Source organism: Neltuma alba, unplaced genomic scaffold, assembly GCF_004799145.2.
Source record: "Neltuma alba isolate B1F8T4 unplaced genomic scaffold, ASM479914v2 tig00002446_pilon, whole genome shotgun sequence".
NCBI classification, from domain to species: Eukaryota; Viridiplantae; Streptophyta; class Magnoliopsida; order Fabales; family Fabaceae; genus Neltuma; species Neltuma alba.
This window is the reverse complement of record NW_021632864.1, coordinates 408,409-424,151: the sequence shown is the minus strand read 5'-3', so window position 1 is coordinate 424,151 and position 15,743 is coordinate 408,409. Positions and strand designations below refer to the sequence as shown.

At 34.5% G+C, this 15,743-nt stretch overlaps 3 protein-coding genes across 4 annotated transcripts; 2 read left to right on the top strand and 1 right to left on the bottom strand.

Moving 5' to 3' along the window:
• Positions 1-415: 415 nt before the first annotated feature.
• On the top strand, positions 416-3,696 carry LOC114727754 (aldehyde dehydrogenase family 3 member H1). Of its 2 annotated transcripts, XM_028914484.1 has the most exons (12): positions 416-507; positions 602-757; positions 876-1,119; positions 1,336-1,404; positions 1,510-1,606; positions 1,759-1,965; positions 2,131-2,246; positions 2,404-2,508; positions 2,588-2,760; positions 2,838-2,928; positions 3,007-3,156; positions 3,334-3,696. In XM_028914484.1, the coding sequence occupies exons 1-12, from the start codon at positions 470-472 to the stop codon at positions 3,568-3,570; spliced, it is 1,683 nt and encodes a 560-aa protein (XP_028770317.1). In that variant the 5' UTR covers positions 416-469; the 3' UTR covers positions 3,571-3,696. The 2 variants fall into 2 exon arrangements, with proteins under 2 accessions (XP_028770317.1, XP_028770308.1); XM_028914475.1 differs by having other exon boundaries at positions 2,838-3,156.
• Positions 3,697-6,521: 2,825 nt separating this feature from the next.
• LOC114728551 (aspartic proteinase Asp1) lies at positions 6,522-9,690 on the top strand. The gene is made up of 8 exons (XM_028915464.1): positions 6,522-6,942; positions 7,486-7,603; positions 7,703-7,926; positions 8,409-8,633; positions 8,730-8,868; positions 8,999-9,199; positions 9,290-9,362; positions 9,441-9,690. Exons 1-8 carry the CDS (start codon positions 6,719-6,721, stop codon positions 9,548-9,550), a joined length of 1,314 nt encoding a protein of 437 aa, XP_028771297.1. The 5' UTR covers positions 6,522-6,718; the 3' UTR covers positions 9,551-9,690.
• A 400-nt stretch (positions 9,691-10,090) lies between these two features.
• Positions 10,091-11,843, bottom strand: LOC114727493 (NAC domain-containing protein 2). The gene is made up of 3 exons (XM_028914195.1): positions 11,595-11,843; positions 11,057-11,331; positions 10,091-10,920 (listed from the first exon to the last, which is right to left on the bottom strand). Exons 1-3 carry the CDS (start codon positions 11,752-11,754, stop codon positions 10,447-10,449), a joined length of 909 nt encoding a protein of 302 aa, XP_028770028.1. The 5' UTR covers positions 11,755-11,843; the 3' UTR covers positions 10,091-10,446.
• Between the last annotated feature and the right edge of the window lie 3,900 nt (positions 11,844-15,743).

Here is a 15,743-nt window from a genome sequence, read left to right as displayed (position 1 = left end):
TAGAAGAACTATTTTAAAATAAATAAATAAATATGAAAGATAAAGTAAATTAACATCTTATATTTAAGACTAAAAAAATCTTATATTAAACACGGGAGGTAATACTTTTTAGACGTTTTTATATAAATCAAAATAGAACTACATTTACTTTGTATGTTCAGTATTAACCATGATTTGGTTTTCTGCAATTGAACTTATAAAGCGCGCAACTTGAAACTCGTGATAATTACAGTTCTACTAGGACATTTCACTTCACCATGAGGTGACTCTTCTATAATCTCTATTTTTATATGAAAATAACAACGTTTATCTCACCGATTGTGCTGTTCATGTTCAACACGGGGCCACATAGTTCTCTCTCTGTACGGTATTGCCATTCAAATTTTCATGGCCCAGAAATCATATTACTTACATCTTCCCTTCACTTGCCTTCTAGGCCGCCACCACCGTAGTTCTGTTGTATTCGACCATGGACAGCCTCTGTCTGCCGTCGTTCTTCTCTGGGAGGTATCTTTTATTGCTTCTCTCTCCTTTTTTCTTTAATTTAGTGCTCAATTTTTGAATTTTTCAAAGTTGTTGAATTGCTTCAACTTGTCTGCAGAAACTGCAAATTTTACGGTCACAGCAATTTTTGCGTGCTGAGAAACAGTCCTGCCCCAGTTGGTAGCAGAGCCTTCTTCCCCCAGCGTTTGAACAGCAAGAGCTTTCAGAAGCAAATTTACTTCAACCACCGTTGTGTTCGTTTCTCTCCATTCTCGTAAACCCTCTCTCTCTCTCTCTATACACACACACACACACATATATATATATATATATGTTTTTCATATCTCTGGAGCTTCAAGTTTGGTTCTCTTGGGATGTTTTATCTTGTGAAGGTGTTCAGCGACTCTATCAGTAATCCCAGAAGTGGAAGAGAAGCAAGTATTTGATGGAGAGACAGCTAATTTACTGGTTAAAGAGCTCAGAAAAAACTTCAATTCTGGAAGGACAAAGAGCTATGAATGGCGGATTTCGCAGTTGGAGAGCATAGCCAAGATGCTAGAAGAAAAGGAGGAGGACATTATTGAAGCGCTTCAAAAAGACCTTGCTAAGCCTGCATTTGAAGCATTCATATCTGAGGTCAACATTTTTTGTGTGTTTTTGCTTCTTTCTATGCTTCAGAGATATATGACTCTTCTTGTCATCACCTTACCCTTTATGCATGTGCAATATATTCATGATCAGAGAAGAGGTATACACACACAGAGGAGGGATGGGCCTGGCTCATTATGACAGGATAATATGCTATTTACACTAATATAGAATATCCTAATATCATCACACTATCTAATGCAGGTTTCCCAGGCAAAATCTGCATGTAGCGAGGCAATTCAAGAACTAAAGCATTGGATGAAGCCTGAAAAGGTAATTGTCATGGCTCATAAATAACAGTGAAAACAAGTTCTTAAGTTAAAATGGCTTAATGTTTATCAGTTCAGGTTACCACTTTCTTTGTTCTGTTCCTTTCAGGTGAACACTTCAATTACAACATACCCATCATCAGCAGAGATCGTTTCAGAACCATTAGGAGTTGTATTGGTCATCTCAACCTGGAACTTTCCCTTCTGTATGTAGTAAAAACATCAAAGATACTATTTTTCTTACACATCTCACACATTAAAACGCATACTCATATCTGAGAAAAACCTCTGCCATATTCATGATTTTACACCATTTTATTTTTGAAATCCTTCTAAAATTGAGTTATCCCATCTTCAGTGCTATCAATGGATCCTGTAATTGGGGCTGTTTCAGCTGGAAATGCAGTTGTTCTGAAACCATCAGAAATCTCTCCAGCTACATCATCACTTCTTGCAAGTCTTCTCAAAGATTATCTTGATAACTCTGCCATAAGAGTTGTGGAAGGAGCTGTTCCTGAAACAACTGCATTATTGGAGCAGAAGTGGGACAAGATACTTTACACAGGTGGCTTTTTGTCTTCACTCTTCTCTTCAACATGTCATATATAGGAATATCCCTATCAAATCCGGGAATACCAAACAGATTTATCAGTATTTACATGTGTTTTATATAAGATAAGACATTTATCTCATAACTTTTTTTCTTTGTGCTCTGATGGTTCTAATACAGGTAGTGCCAGGGTCGGTCGCATTGTCATGTCTGCTGCTGCAAAACACCTTACACCAGTGATTCTGGAACTCGGAGGAAAATGCCCAGCTGTTGTTGATTCCAATATAAACTTACAAGTAATGTTATATTTAAATCATGAAATCAAAATACTATAAAATTTGGTGCATCTGCATAAATGTTCAACAAATGTCAAAACACAAATAGGATTTTTTTTTTTTGGGGGGAGATGCTTGTGTTTCTGAGAGTAGCAATATTGATCATTGAAAATTTCAGGTTGCTGCAAGAAGGATAATTGCTGGTAAGTGGGCATGTAATGCAGGGCAAGCGTGTATTTCTGTTGATTACATTATCACTAAAAAGGAATTTGCTCCAACACTGGTAAGAATTTCTTAATGATGCATGATGCCCCTCTTCAATTCATATATAGCGTTCTTGATCGATTCTCAGTAATCAACAGATAAATGCTCTAAAAGATGAATTGGAGCGATGTTTTGGGAAAAATCCAATTGAATCAAAAGACATGTCACGGATTGTGAGTCCATCGCAGTTTGCGCGCCTGGTAAAGCTTTTGGAAGAAGATCAAGTAGCTGATAAAATTGTCCTAGGAGGCCAGAAGGATGAGAGCAAACTGTGAGTATAGAACCATTTATTTCCCTTTTGTACTAGAACTATAGAACCATAACATTTATTTTCCATTTCTGTTGCAGAAAGATTGCTCCAACCATTTTATTGGATGTTCCAGATGACTCTACAGTAATGCAAGAGGAAATATTTGGACCCATAATGCCAATCCTCACTGTGAGTTATAGGAAAATAGTATTCAGGACCTGCCCACATGAATTTATGTGGATTGATCTCTTCACTTCTGTTTTTCAGGTTGAAAACTGGGAGGATAGCTTTGATATAATTAGATCAAAGCCAAAACCTCTTGCTGCATATCTCTTCACAAACGATGAGCAACTGAAGAAGGACTATGTGCAGAACATATCTTCCGGAGGAATGCTCATCAATGACACTATTTTACATGTAACCATTCTCCTCTTATGAATTGTTTTTCTCCTTTGAAGAGCTCTTAATCCTACTAAATATAGAAACTTGCCCTTATTACCTGATATGCAAGTCCCTTAAAGAAAATATCCCAGTTTTAAACGTGACAGAGTCAGATGTTATTTATGTAGAGTGAGATTGATAATGTGGATGCAGGTTGCAACGCGAGGATTGCCATTTGGAGGAGTGGAAGAGAGTGGGATGGGATCATACCATGGAAAATTCTCTTTTGATGGATTCAGCCATAAAAAGTCAGTATTGTATAGAAGTTTTGATGCAGATTCAACTATACGGTATCCTCCATATACGCCTCAGAAGGAAAGATTGTTGAAGGCACTTATCAGTGGGAACATTTTTCAAATAATTCTCTCTCTAATTGCGTGGTCTAAATAAATTATGATTCACCCACTCACTTGTAGTTGTAGAAATGACATTTATATGATCGATGAGTTCAAGCCCTGGCATGGTTTATAAATAAGGCTTGTCTTAATACTTCATGCGTTGTGTTCTCTGTCATTATGATTCTGCAACTGCGACAGTGACACTTACATTTTTACTAGAGATTGATGTTCAAAGGCATTTTATCTAAACAAAAAGGCTAAAAAAGGCATGATGGGATATGAGAAAACAACCAAAACTTTGCATTTACTTGAGGGTAATATATACAAGCAAGGGAACATAAAGACAAGCAGTGGGGCCTAAAAGAAAAGGCAAAGCGGTTGTAATTTGATAATATCTCAGTTTAAAATAAATAAAACTCAAACATCTTTCACTGGTTTCACTTTTGCCCTTTGATTTAAGTTTGAAAATTATTTTGGAATAATTAAGAAAATGCTCCTCCAGTCCTTATTGTAGGACCGGGAGTTGATATTAATCCTATATGTAAGATTTATTTTATATACTTACTTTTTTTTTCAAATTAATCATATTTATATTTTTCAACAATAATCAAGTAGGAGAGGAAGAGAGGGAATTAAAAAAAAATAGTTAAGGTGTTTTAGAAAAAAAATATCATATTAAATATTTAATATTCTTAATCTATTAGTTAATTAGTTCTTAAATTTAAGATAAGAGGAATATATTAATACAGTAGTCTAGTACTACTGATCAAAAGAAAACATGTTATTTGATACCCTGCCCCGGGGGGTGGTGTGGAAAACAAATAAGGGGGTTCACAGACTGGGCGGAGGGCATAAAAAGAACCAGTGTCAAATTTTAAATAAAATTTAAAAAATTTGGAAACATAATATAAAATATTTATAACAATCATAAAATTGTGTTACTGTAATATGTTATAAAAAATATATAAAATTATGGTTATTTGAATAAGTTTTTCCTTATATATATATATATATATATATATAATATTTTAACTACAGAATCATACATTTTAATATTTATTAACATACTCCTCCAGGTTTATGTTACAATGCTACTTACAAATTTACTTTCTATGAGTAGTTATTTGCTTCTTTGAGGCCACGAGTTTCTCACTCTCAATTCATGCTTCTGTTAACTTTGGTGGGTCTTGATCCTCTTAGTTCAGAGATAATAAATATGAAGTAATTCTACTTAATCTGTGATTTGAAAAATAACATAATCTCTTGGCCCAAAAAAAAAAAGAAAAGAAAAATAAATTACGCAGTCTTTTTTTTTTTTTTGCCATCAAAATAAATAGCACAATCTATTACTCTGTGAATTCTATATTTATATGGGATAATTAATCCATAGCTCCTTATAGTTTCAACTAATTTTGAATCAGGTCCTTATAGTTTTTTTTCTTTTTATCAGGTCCTTATACTTTCACCTGTTTTTAATTAGGTCCTTGTATTTATTTTTCTTTTTATCAAGTCCTTATAAGTTCACCTTATTTTTAATTAAGTCCCTGAATTTTTATTCTTTATTTTATAAATTCTAATAGTACTATTATATAAACATAAAATAGTATGTATTATTTAATATTAGTTTATAAACAATAATATTCTAAATATATTGAATTATTATAATGATTTTAATTTTTTCAGCAAAAAAATTAATTGTTCTAAAAAAATTTCCTGAATTAATTAATTCTATTACTTTTTTATTACATAATTATTAATTTAATTTAATTATTAATATGTTATATTTCAGTATTAATCTATTTAATTAAGCTTATATTTAATTAATAAATAAAAATTAAAACTACATGGACCTGATTAAAAATTTAGTGAAATTATAAGGACTTAATTAAAAGAAAAATAAATACAAGGACCTAATTAAAAAAAGATAAAAGTATAAGGACCTGATAAAAAGAAACAAAACTATAGGGACCTGATTCAAAATTCGTTGAAACTATAAGGACTTACGGATTAATTAACCCTATTTATATTATTAAAACATCTTGGAAGCTGCTACTTATGGCTGTCTTCATCTACGATCTACCCTTCCATTCCAAATTAATTGGTACTTTGAAACTGCAATTCTGGCCCGAAAAAGAGCAATTGCAAGGAAAACGAAATCATCTACAATTACGAAAGGGTAGTATATTGCTGTTCAGGCCGAAGAAAGTTGTAGTTCTCTGAACCAAACAAATATATGTGCATGTAAACACACACAAAAAAAAAGGAAGGAAAAATTGGTGAAAAGTTTCTATTTCAAAATTTTATTTAGAAGAATGATATCTGGAAAAAAGAATTTTAAACCAATATTTCCAAAAGTATATACGTTATATTTTTTTTTATAAAAGACAATTTTATTAAAACTTGGGTAAAATGATACATAAAAAAAAAAAAAACCTTCAACAATTAACGGAAAGAAACTGTGAAGCTCAGTGGTAAAATGTAGCATAAAAAACAGTAAAAACAGAGAGGCAGCAACATTTCATTTTTTATTTATAAATAAATGAAATTGCAATATTTTAATTAAAAGATTGTTATAACATTAAATATCTAAAATAAAAATATTATTTACATATAAAATGTAACTGTATAATAAACTATTGAAAAAGATACTTTTCTTCGTCTGATCAGATTCTTTAAATCATCAGTGCATGACAAAACACAAAAAGTCAGGCAAAAATCTGTAGAAGCTTCGCCGAAATTCCCAGTTAGTAGTGTTTATTAGTAGTGTAGCAGTACTATCCCCCAGCCACACCCCCCACGTGGGCCACCTCCGTTGGTGCTTGCACAATTCCTTCAGATAAAATAATGAAAAATATATGACGAACGATTCGCGCGAGAGAGGCAAAGTATAAGAACAAATGACATTCCATGTTTGAAGAAATCCCAATTCTAAAGATGAGGTTTTGTGCTTCTTTAATCCCAAACCCAAATGAAAGGGAAAAGCTTTTAGCAGAAATATGACTCCAACAAGCAATACCCATGAATCCTTTCTTGTCAACTCTCTCAAGAAATTAACCACAACACGTTCACTGGGATGTTATAATCAAACCTGTCTCCCTTTTTTCTTTCATGCGTTTTATCAAACACGTGTGTTGCCTCCCACAGTCCTTGCAATCTCAAGATATTGATATTTTGAAACAGAGAAGAAGTGGATTGAAGTGATGAAGATTGGGAAGGTAGAATTGCTGGTGTTTACTGTGCTGCTGTTGAACTTGTCAGCTTCTTCTGCTTGGTTTGGGAATAAAAATAAATACAGAAGTGCAAGGAATTCCGCTTTCCCCGATGAAGCGACGTCGTCGTCGTGGTCGTCGTCTTCATCATCGGCCCTAAATCGTGGTGGGTCCTCCATTGTTTTTCAAGTTCATGGCAACGTTTATCCTGTTGGGTAAGTACTTCTCCTCTTTGTTTCTGCCTTCATCATCTTCTGGGCTATAAAACTCTGATTGTTCAAAAATATAATATTGTGGCGTACACATATGATGCTTATAATTTGATACTTCGAATTACATGTAAAAAAAAAAAAAAAATCTTTTCATGCTTGTTATTATCTTGTTGTATTCTGTCTCATCATGATCAGGGGTTGTTAACTGCCAGGTTGCTTCTTGCTTGTGCCATTTGCTAAATAATGCTTTGGCCCCTCGGCCATTTAAAAAAAAAAAAAAAAAGCCTAGAATCTCAATGAGACGGCAAAAGCCTACCGCTTTTTGTTTTCCTTCTATATCCTCTTAGTTTTAAATCCTTGTGAATTATGTTGATGTGGTGGATGGTAACCAAATAGAAGCAGTGACGTAAATGTAAGTACTAAACAGGGCATGCATCTATTCTTTTTTCTTGTAGTCTGGGTTTCTTCCCTCCCTCGTGCAAGTTGCGAATCATTGAATCAAGAAATTATCGATCATTATCTCACCGTTATTCTCATCATTTGCAGGTTTTACAACGTTACTCTCAACATCGGCCAGCCACCGAGACCCTATTTTCTTGATCTTGACACGGGTAGTGACCTCACATGGCTTCAATGTGATGCACCTTGCACCCATTGCTCTGAGGTATTTATCAATAACGATATCAAGAAGATTCTTATTAGTTGTTTTCTTTAATGTCAGCGAATGAGACTGAACAAGTCATCTTTGTTGGTTGTTTTTCAGACACCCCATCCGCTTTACTCGCCAAGCAATGACTTAGTGCCTTGTGATGATCCCCTCTGCGTATCCTTACATCAGAGCAGCCGCTACAACTGTGATTATCCAGATCAATGTCACTATGAAATTGTGTATGCAGATCAATATTCAACCCTTGGAGTTCTTCTCAAGGATGTCTATCATCTCAACTTTACAAATGGAAACCAACTTAAAGTTCGAATGGGACTTGGGTTAGTTACTCTGCAAGCTTACTATACCTCAATCTCTTTCATTTCCAAGTTGTCTTCTGTTAGCAATATCTTGAGATAGACTTCTCCGTAGAAAGTTTCAGTTTTTAATTCTCGGGACTAGCTTACGTGTTTATTGCAATCTAAGTATCAATCAGGACAATAATTATTCACAGAAGAGAAAATAATTCAAGCTAAAATACATGATCGTTAAAAGTATAAACCTTTTGGGGTATCCACTGTAAGAGCTGGTACGTACACATTTAATGTTGCTTTGTCTACCGCATGGATTACTCTTCGTTGTACAATAAAGCCTTTGTAAGTCCTTGCTGTCGTTACCACTTTATCATGTTTCTCTGTATGGAATACAACAGGAAGATATTCAGGATTGATTTGATCCTTGCTGTAATGAAAATCCAGCAGTGTAGTAACTAATTCATGCATGTGATCTCTAATTCACCCCTTTGCTGGCTTTTCTTTTTCAGATGCGGATATGATCAAGTCTTTCCTGCTTATTCTTACCACGCCGTTGATGGAGTACTTGGCCTTGGCAGAGGAAGAGCCAGTTTGATATCTCAGCTTAGCAGTCAGGGTTTGCTACGGAATGTAGTTGGACACTGTTTAAGCTCATACGGAGGAGGATATATGTTCTTCGGAGATGTTTCTGAATCTTCTCGAGTGACTTGGACTCCTATGTCTTCCGGAGATTCGTAAGTAGGCAAGCCACATTTTACATCTTCCTCATGTACTTTCATCATACTTGATCCTTTATTCTCATTCCTGTACGTGTTTGTAATTTGTGTCAGTAAACATTACTCTGCTGGGGGAGCTGAACTCCTTTTTGGAGGGAAGGCGACTGGGGTTGGAAATCTCCTCGCGATATTTGACACTGGAAGCTCTTACACTTACTTCAACTTCCATGCTTACCAAGCCCTAATCTCTTGGGTTAGTTTTATGCATTTCTCTCTACACTCCCCAGTTAATTAGGCTTAAGCTTGAGGCTACTTATGCAGAGTTCATCATGAAGAATCAAATATGTTGGGCTACTTAAAGATGACTGTTTCTTCAATTTCAGTTAAAGAAGGAATTACATGGAAAACACTTGTATGAAGCGCCTGATGACCAGACTGTGCCTATCTGTTGGCATGGTAGAAGACCTTTCAGAAGCATAAATGAAGTCAGGAAATATTTCAAGCCTCTGGCTCTAAGTTTCACCACTGGTAGAAGGTCCAGAGCCGTATTTGAAATCCCTCCTGAAGCTTACTTGATAATATCAGTGAGTTCAGACTTAACCACTATCTTTCTAAGACATTCTTGCTATATATGACGTGGGTTATTCTTTAATGCTGGCAATTTATTCTTCCAGAACCTGGGAAATGTTTGCTTGGGCATTCTAAACGGCTCTGAAGTTGGCATGGGGGATGTGAACCTAATTGGAGGTATGTTCTTGTCTATATTTTCTTCTTAGCAGCTTTTTGTTATAACTCCGTTATAAAGTGATCTCCTTGTTTATGCAGACATATCCATGCTGGACAAATTGATGGTATACGACAATGAGAAGCAGTTGATTGGTTGGTCAACAGCAAATTGTGACCGTGCTCCAAAATCCAGACATTTCAGCGTATGATCGTAATAGCTACGTTGTCCCTTCGTAGTTACCTCTGGGATCATAACGAGAGCAGAATTCTGCTGTCTATACCAGTATAACTGTATCTTCTGCAATATTTATATACATATATGGTTATGGAGATAGCTCTCTGTACATTTGTATTGTAAAATAAATATTGAAAAGCTCTCTGGCTATCCTGATCATGATATGATGATTATGGCATATTCCCTTGTGACTGCAGTGTAATTAATGCTCATGTTACACTAGTTTGACTCGCTGTGAGGATTTGTGGTAAGTAGGTGCTGTTTTTCAAAATGTTTTGAGCATTTTACATGATGAAATCTCCTCCTCTTGATATTCCTTCATCTTAATTTTGCCAATAATGTGATTTGGTTCAAAGAAGAATCTTTCGTTTTCAGAAATGTCAAAAGTGGACAGCTCAACAATTTGTCTTAATCTTCCCAATTTGGGATCTTTTCATCATCAGGCACTGTAGATTTAACCTGCCCATCGATGATGCTCAAAAGGTGAAAGTCACAGTGCTTAGGAAAGTAGAAATTTACAGCCAAGTGTTTTCCATTCCATTGACGAATAAAGTTATATACTACAATTACAATTACAGACTTGTTAAAAAAAAAATTCTGCCACAGTTCCCGTGGAACAAGAATTTCCTACTGACTCCTTCCATATTAACAATATAGTGCTTTTCTTCGATAAACAAAGAAATAAACCCAACTGGGTCTTTAGCATCATTTAACTGTGTAAAATACTAATGAAAACTCATCAAATCATATAAGTCCGTTCTGATGAGCTTTTACACAATATTTACACAATCAGCATATTTATATCGTTCGAATCTAATTCTCTTTCCTCGAATGAATTGAATCAAGTGGGGCCCATCCTTCTCGTGCTGTTCAGAATGGCTTCTGCAGAAACATGAACATGTCCTGCAATGGCGAGAGCTGGTTCAATTGGTACTGTACGGAAGAGGCGAAGGGATCTTCTCCCGAGAGGTTATTCATATTATTAATCACGTAATTCAATTCAAAATCAATCCCATCATCTTCTCCGAGCCCTAGCTCGTTCCACTTGGCCTCGCTCTGTACCTCCTTCTCGCACGTGACGTCCGGCGAAACCACGTGCTCCGAGCAGCTCGAGTCCGTGTGCAGCCTCGGCACCGAGTCTGACGTGTCCATATAGAATTGGTCACCTATGAACGCCGTTGTTGCCGCCGGTGCCTGCACCTTACTGTGGTCGTACGGTTTGATTTCCGGTTTGGTCTCATGGTCATGGAATTCCGATAAATTGCCCGCTTTCTGATCCATCACATTGTATTTCTCAATCGTGCCTTTCTTGTTGTAAATTCGGCATAACACCCAATCATCAAGCTGTCGTAACATCAAAAAACCAAATAATCTCAGTTCATATATTTCCAAAACTATATTGGAGCACTCAGTTTAATTTGATATGAGAAAACATCATTATTTTCCAAAAGAGAAAAGGAGTTGGCAATTAGGTAGGTACCCTTAGGTTCTTTTTCTTGCCGGCGGATCTGTCGACGTTAGCGAGGCGATATTCATGCATGATCCAATTCGTTTTGATGCCACTGGGGGCCTTACCCGCGTAGAATACGAGTGCCTTTTTAATTCCCAGTGGCTTCGGCTTACCAATCGGCTTGTCGGCTCCAGTTGCTTTCCAATACCCACTCCCAGCCGCCCGGTTCGGCCTCGAACCGTTCGGGTATTTTCGGTCCCTCGGTGAAAAGAAGTACCATTCCTTCTCGCCGTAAAGTGCCATTTCTGTTCATACAATCAACAGATTTCCCATTTTAATAATTTAAGATCAATAAATTAAACATCATAATATAAATACTTCGAAATCTATTTCTCCATCGTAAAGTTGCTCTGGTTCGCTAATTCCGAATCACAAAGATCCGGAGCGAAATCTGAAGCCATCTGAGAAAAAATATCCCTAACTAGAAACTGCTCTGTTTTGTGAAGCTTTAGTGAGAAAGGTGAAATGAAGAGAAAAAGCGGGAGGTGAGAGAGAAGGAGTTAAGTACCAGGAAGTTGCCATGGATCAAACTTGTAGAGATCGATCTCTTTGATAATGGGAACAGCAATGGACTGAGCGGCACATTTCCTACAGAGATAGTGATTCACCAGCTCCTCGTCCGTTGGGTGGAATCTGAACCCAGGCGGTAACTCCAATTCACCATTCATTCTTCTTCTTCTTCTTCACTGTAAGCTAGCTAAGCCTCAGTTCTTCTTCTCTTGTTCCTCTGCTTCCCCTCCTTCTCGCTAAAATTCCACTGCGTCTTGAAACACAAAACTCACGGGCGAGTTGGTGTTTTATAGCGGAAATTCCACAAAAAACAACATAAATAAAATAAATAAAAAATAAAAGATAAAGGGCTTAATTCGGCACGTGGTAGAGGGGAGGTGTATCTAGAACTAGAGGTAATTGGGGGGGTGGGGGGCGCGTGCGAGCTGTGTGCTTAAATGAAGGTTGACCGCAGCCACACGTGGCAGGTGATGAGTGGGTGGGGAACACGTGTGGGTGGCCCACACAGGTCATCGCTTACGTCATTCGCCCTATGTTTTTTCCACCATGTCGGCGGCTCTGTGGGGATTGCAACCTCACGATGTTCTTACAGACACCCAATCGTCTTGTGCCGCGTGGAAAACGGTGGAATTGGTCCCACATTTGGTCAACAGAGAGCACAGAGTCTGCGATACTTTGAGCTTCACATGATCGTAATTACATTTTTAATCAATTACTACTTTCAATTTTTAATATAAACATTAGTTACTAAGTTGAGTAGATTAAAAAAATTAATTAAATTAATTATTTGTAATGAATATATATATTTTTCTTACTTAAAAGTGTGTATGGACCAGATTGGACCGGGTTTGTTATCAACCTGAATTTTGGTCCAGTAAAGAACTCGGGCTGAAAAAGACAACCTGAGTCTAGTCCAGTCCAATACTAATCGAAGGTCGAGTTGGACTGGACTTGGTGCTCTGGATTGTCTAGACCAGTCCAGGACCTAAATTTAACTTTTTTAAAAAAAAAAATTCTTCAGCAGGAGGCAAGATTGTAACTTGCTGTATAAAATTTTGCACATATTTTAATCCAAAGTTCATCAAATTTGATCACTCCCTTTTAATTTCCCAATAATGTCATGTTTTATTAATTAATCCTCATTAATATAGATCTTATATTATAGAAAATATATACGCATGCTCATTACTTAGGAAGTTAATAGATAAATCTTGATTATTTGAATAGACAAAAAAACTTATATAGGAAAGTTAAATCAAATTAAAATTATATAAATAATAATTAAAAAAACCAAGCTAGACTGGACTTGACCAACTGGTTTGAGGGGCCAGTCCCTAATCCAGTCCAGCTCGATGATACCAGTCCGATCCTGTCTGGTCCAGTCTTGCTTCAGGTCAATTTTTTCTGGACTAGATTGAACCAGGTTTGCTCGGGTTGGACAAGACCATGCCGGACCACCGGGTTTTTGCACAGCCCTATTCTTACTATTCAAGTGTATTAGTTAGAACTACCATTATTACAAGGATCATCTTTGAAAAAAAATGAATGAATGAATATAAAAAATAAAATGGATTGGGTTTTTATATTTAAAACTAAAATAAAAGTTAAATGAGTTATTATATTAAGGACTGGATATAGTATTTCTTTTATTGATATTTTGCAGCAGACTTAAATAGTGGAATTTTTTTAAAATTTTGTTAAAGAATGCGCTTCCCTATGGGTTATGTTTGTCTTTCTCTCATTAACTACTTAATATTTTAGTTAAAATACTAAAATATCTTTGTGGACCCTAATATCTTATTCTAAATGCATAACTATAAAATAATAATTATTACTGCAGACAAATAAAATGTTCATAAAACATTTGAGCGATTAATAGGAAAAACCTTTTGTCTTACTGTTGATCTGATCAAGACGACTCCCTCAATAATTCTAAGTAAAATATATTAAAATTTTACATTTAGAATTAAAATAAATACTGTGAAAGAATGCTTGGGTAGTGTGTATAAGGAGTGCCATATGACTAATTAAGCACGATGATATAATCAATATTGATGACCCGTTCTAATTTTCTAAAATTCGCATGCTGTGTGTGTGTGTGTGTGTGTGTGTGTGGGTGTGACTGCGTAGATAGATTTAATTTTGTTCATTGAATTCATGAGTTTCTTTCAGTCCAAAAAAAAAAAAAAAAGAATTCATGAGTTTCTTGCCTTGCAAGGAGGCTGACCAGAGAAGAAGAATAATCAACAATACCCGAGGACGTCAAATTATTTATTAGCCTTCATATATATATATATATATATATATATATATAGAGATATAGATATATGTACACAGTCACATCACATGCGTTCACGTTCAGTTCATGACTTTTTTGTTCGGTTATGGATTATTTTGCCAAGAATCAAAGTATACGTGCTTAGTATAAGACCTGACCAAGTGAAAGGACTGAAAAAATTAAATAAATTATTTCATTATAATATATTTTATGTGATTTTTTAAATATTTATATATATTATTAAATTATATATCAATTTATAAGTTAAAAAATTAATTTTAAAATATAAATATATTAAACTAATTTATTTATCTTATTTAATATTTTTAAAATAATTTATGGGGTCTTACGTTAAGAAACGAGATAGTATACTGCATAAAAAAAAACATGTCGTGAGTATTTTGCAAGTAGTGCGCGCGCCCACATATATGTGTGTTTATATACACACACATATATACTCTTATGATCCTTAATATAAGACCTATTTAACTAATTTGATTAGATTAAAAAAGTTAGTTGATTATAAAAAATATGACATGCTTTTTCTAAAACACCATAATCATCTTTCATATCCTCTCTCCCTCTTTTACTTGATTATAGTTGAGGGAGTATTTATAAGGATAATTTAGAAAAATTTGATAAATTTGATAAATATGTATTATATTTAGAACCAAAATCAACTCAACAATTATGTCTTATATTAAGAACTGGATGAGTAATATGTATGGCGTCCAAATGGGAAAAGAAAATGTCTATTAATTAACATAAATTATATAAATACTTTACCAAAAAAATAAATTATATAAATAAAGCTGGCTTTAAATATTGATTATTTGTTATTGATTATGTGATCAATATAATTAATTGATATTGCATTGGATAAATAATATAAGACTTGTTCCAATAAAACCTCTTCATGATTTATAATAAATATTTTACATGGCGAGTTATAAAAAATGTCAACCGTCTTATAAAAAGAAGATATAATTTATATATTTTAAAAAATACCCTTCACGCAATCAACCGCATTTAATTTCACTGAATTATCATCTTTTGACTTCTTGGTCTGGATAAAACAGGCTTTCAATCTCTTGCGTGGAAGGAATATTACTTAATAGAGGATAATGATTCTAATTAAAAAAAATTTTTGGAATGCTCTAAATTATTTTTCTTTTCCAAAACATGAAGGTTATTAGTTAATTTAAATCATTTGGTTGCGTCGAAACTTTTTTGGCCAAAATTTGTTGTGTTAATTTATTACTATCTCTTGTCCTTAATATAATATTTCATTTAATTTTTATTTTGATCCTAAATACAAAACATCAATTTACTTTATCCCTCATATTTATCTATTTTTTCAAAATAGTCTTTCTAATCAATAAATTTGATTAGTAAGGATATTTTTAAAAAAATAATACATATTTATTATAAATTGGAGGTAAGAATGGTATCAGTATTATTCCAATAAAAAAAATCCTACATATCTCGTCCGCCTAACCTAACCACGTGAGTAAAAGAGACCATACCTTTTATGTGTATAGTCAAAAACATGTGATCGTCTCCTCATCGACTTAATAAAAGTCGGGGCATGGATCATTGGAAAAATCAAAAAGTTGCTTGTGATTTGAGTAATTGTTTATTGCTTTTAGTGGATCCATTCTCTTTCAATATTTTATTTTGAAATGGGTGAATATGACTGGTTCTTCTGACCCAACTCGATGGGAAATTTGATATGTGAACTAAAATAAAGTTTTAAAGAAAACAAAGCAAAAAATGAATTTTTGCATATAAAATATTATGTACACTGTCATTATCAAATATAAGTTACCTTTTTTTTTTTATCAACAAAAATTAGTCCAGTTGGTAAGG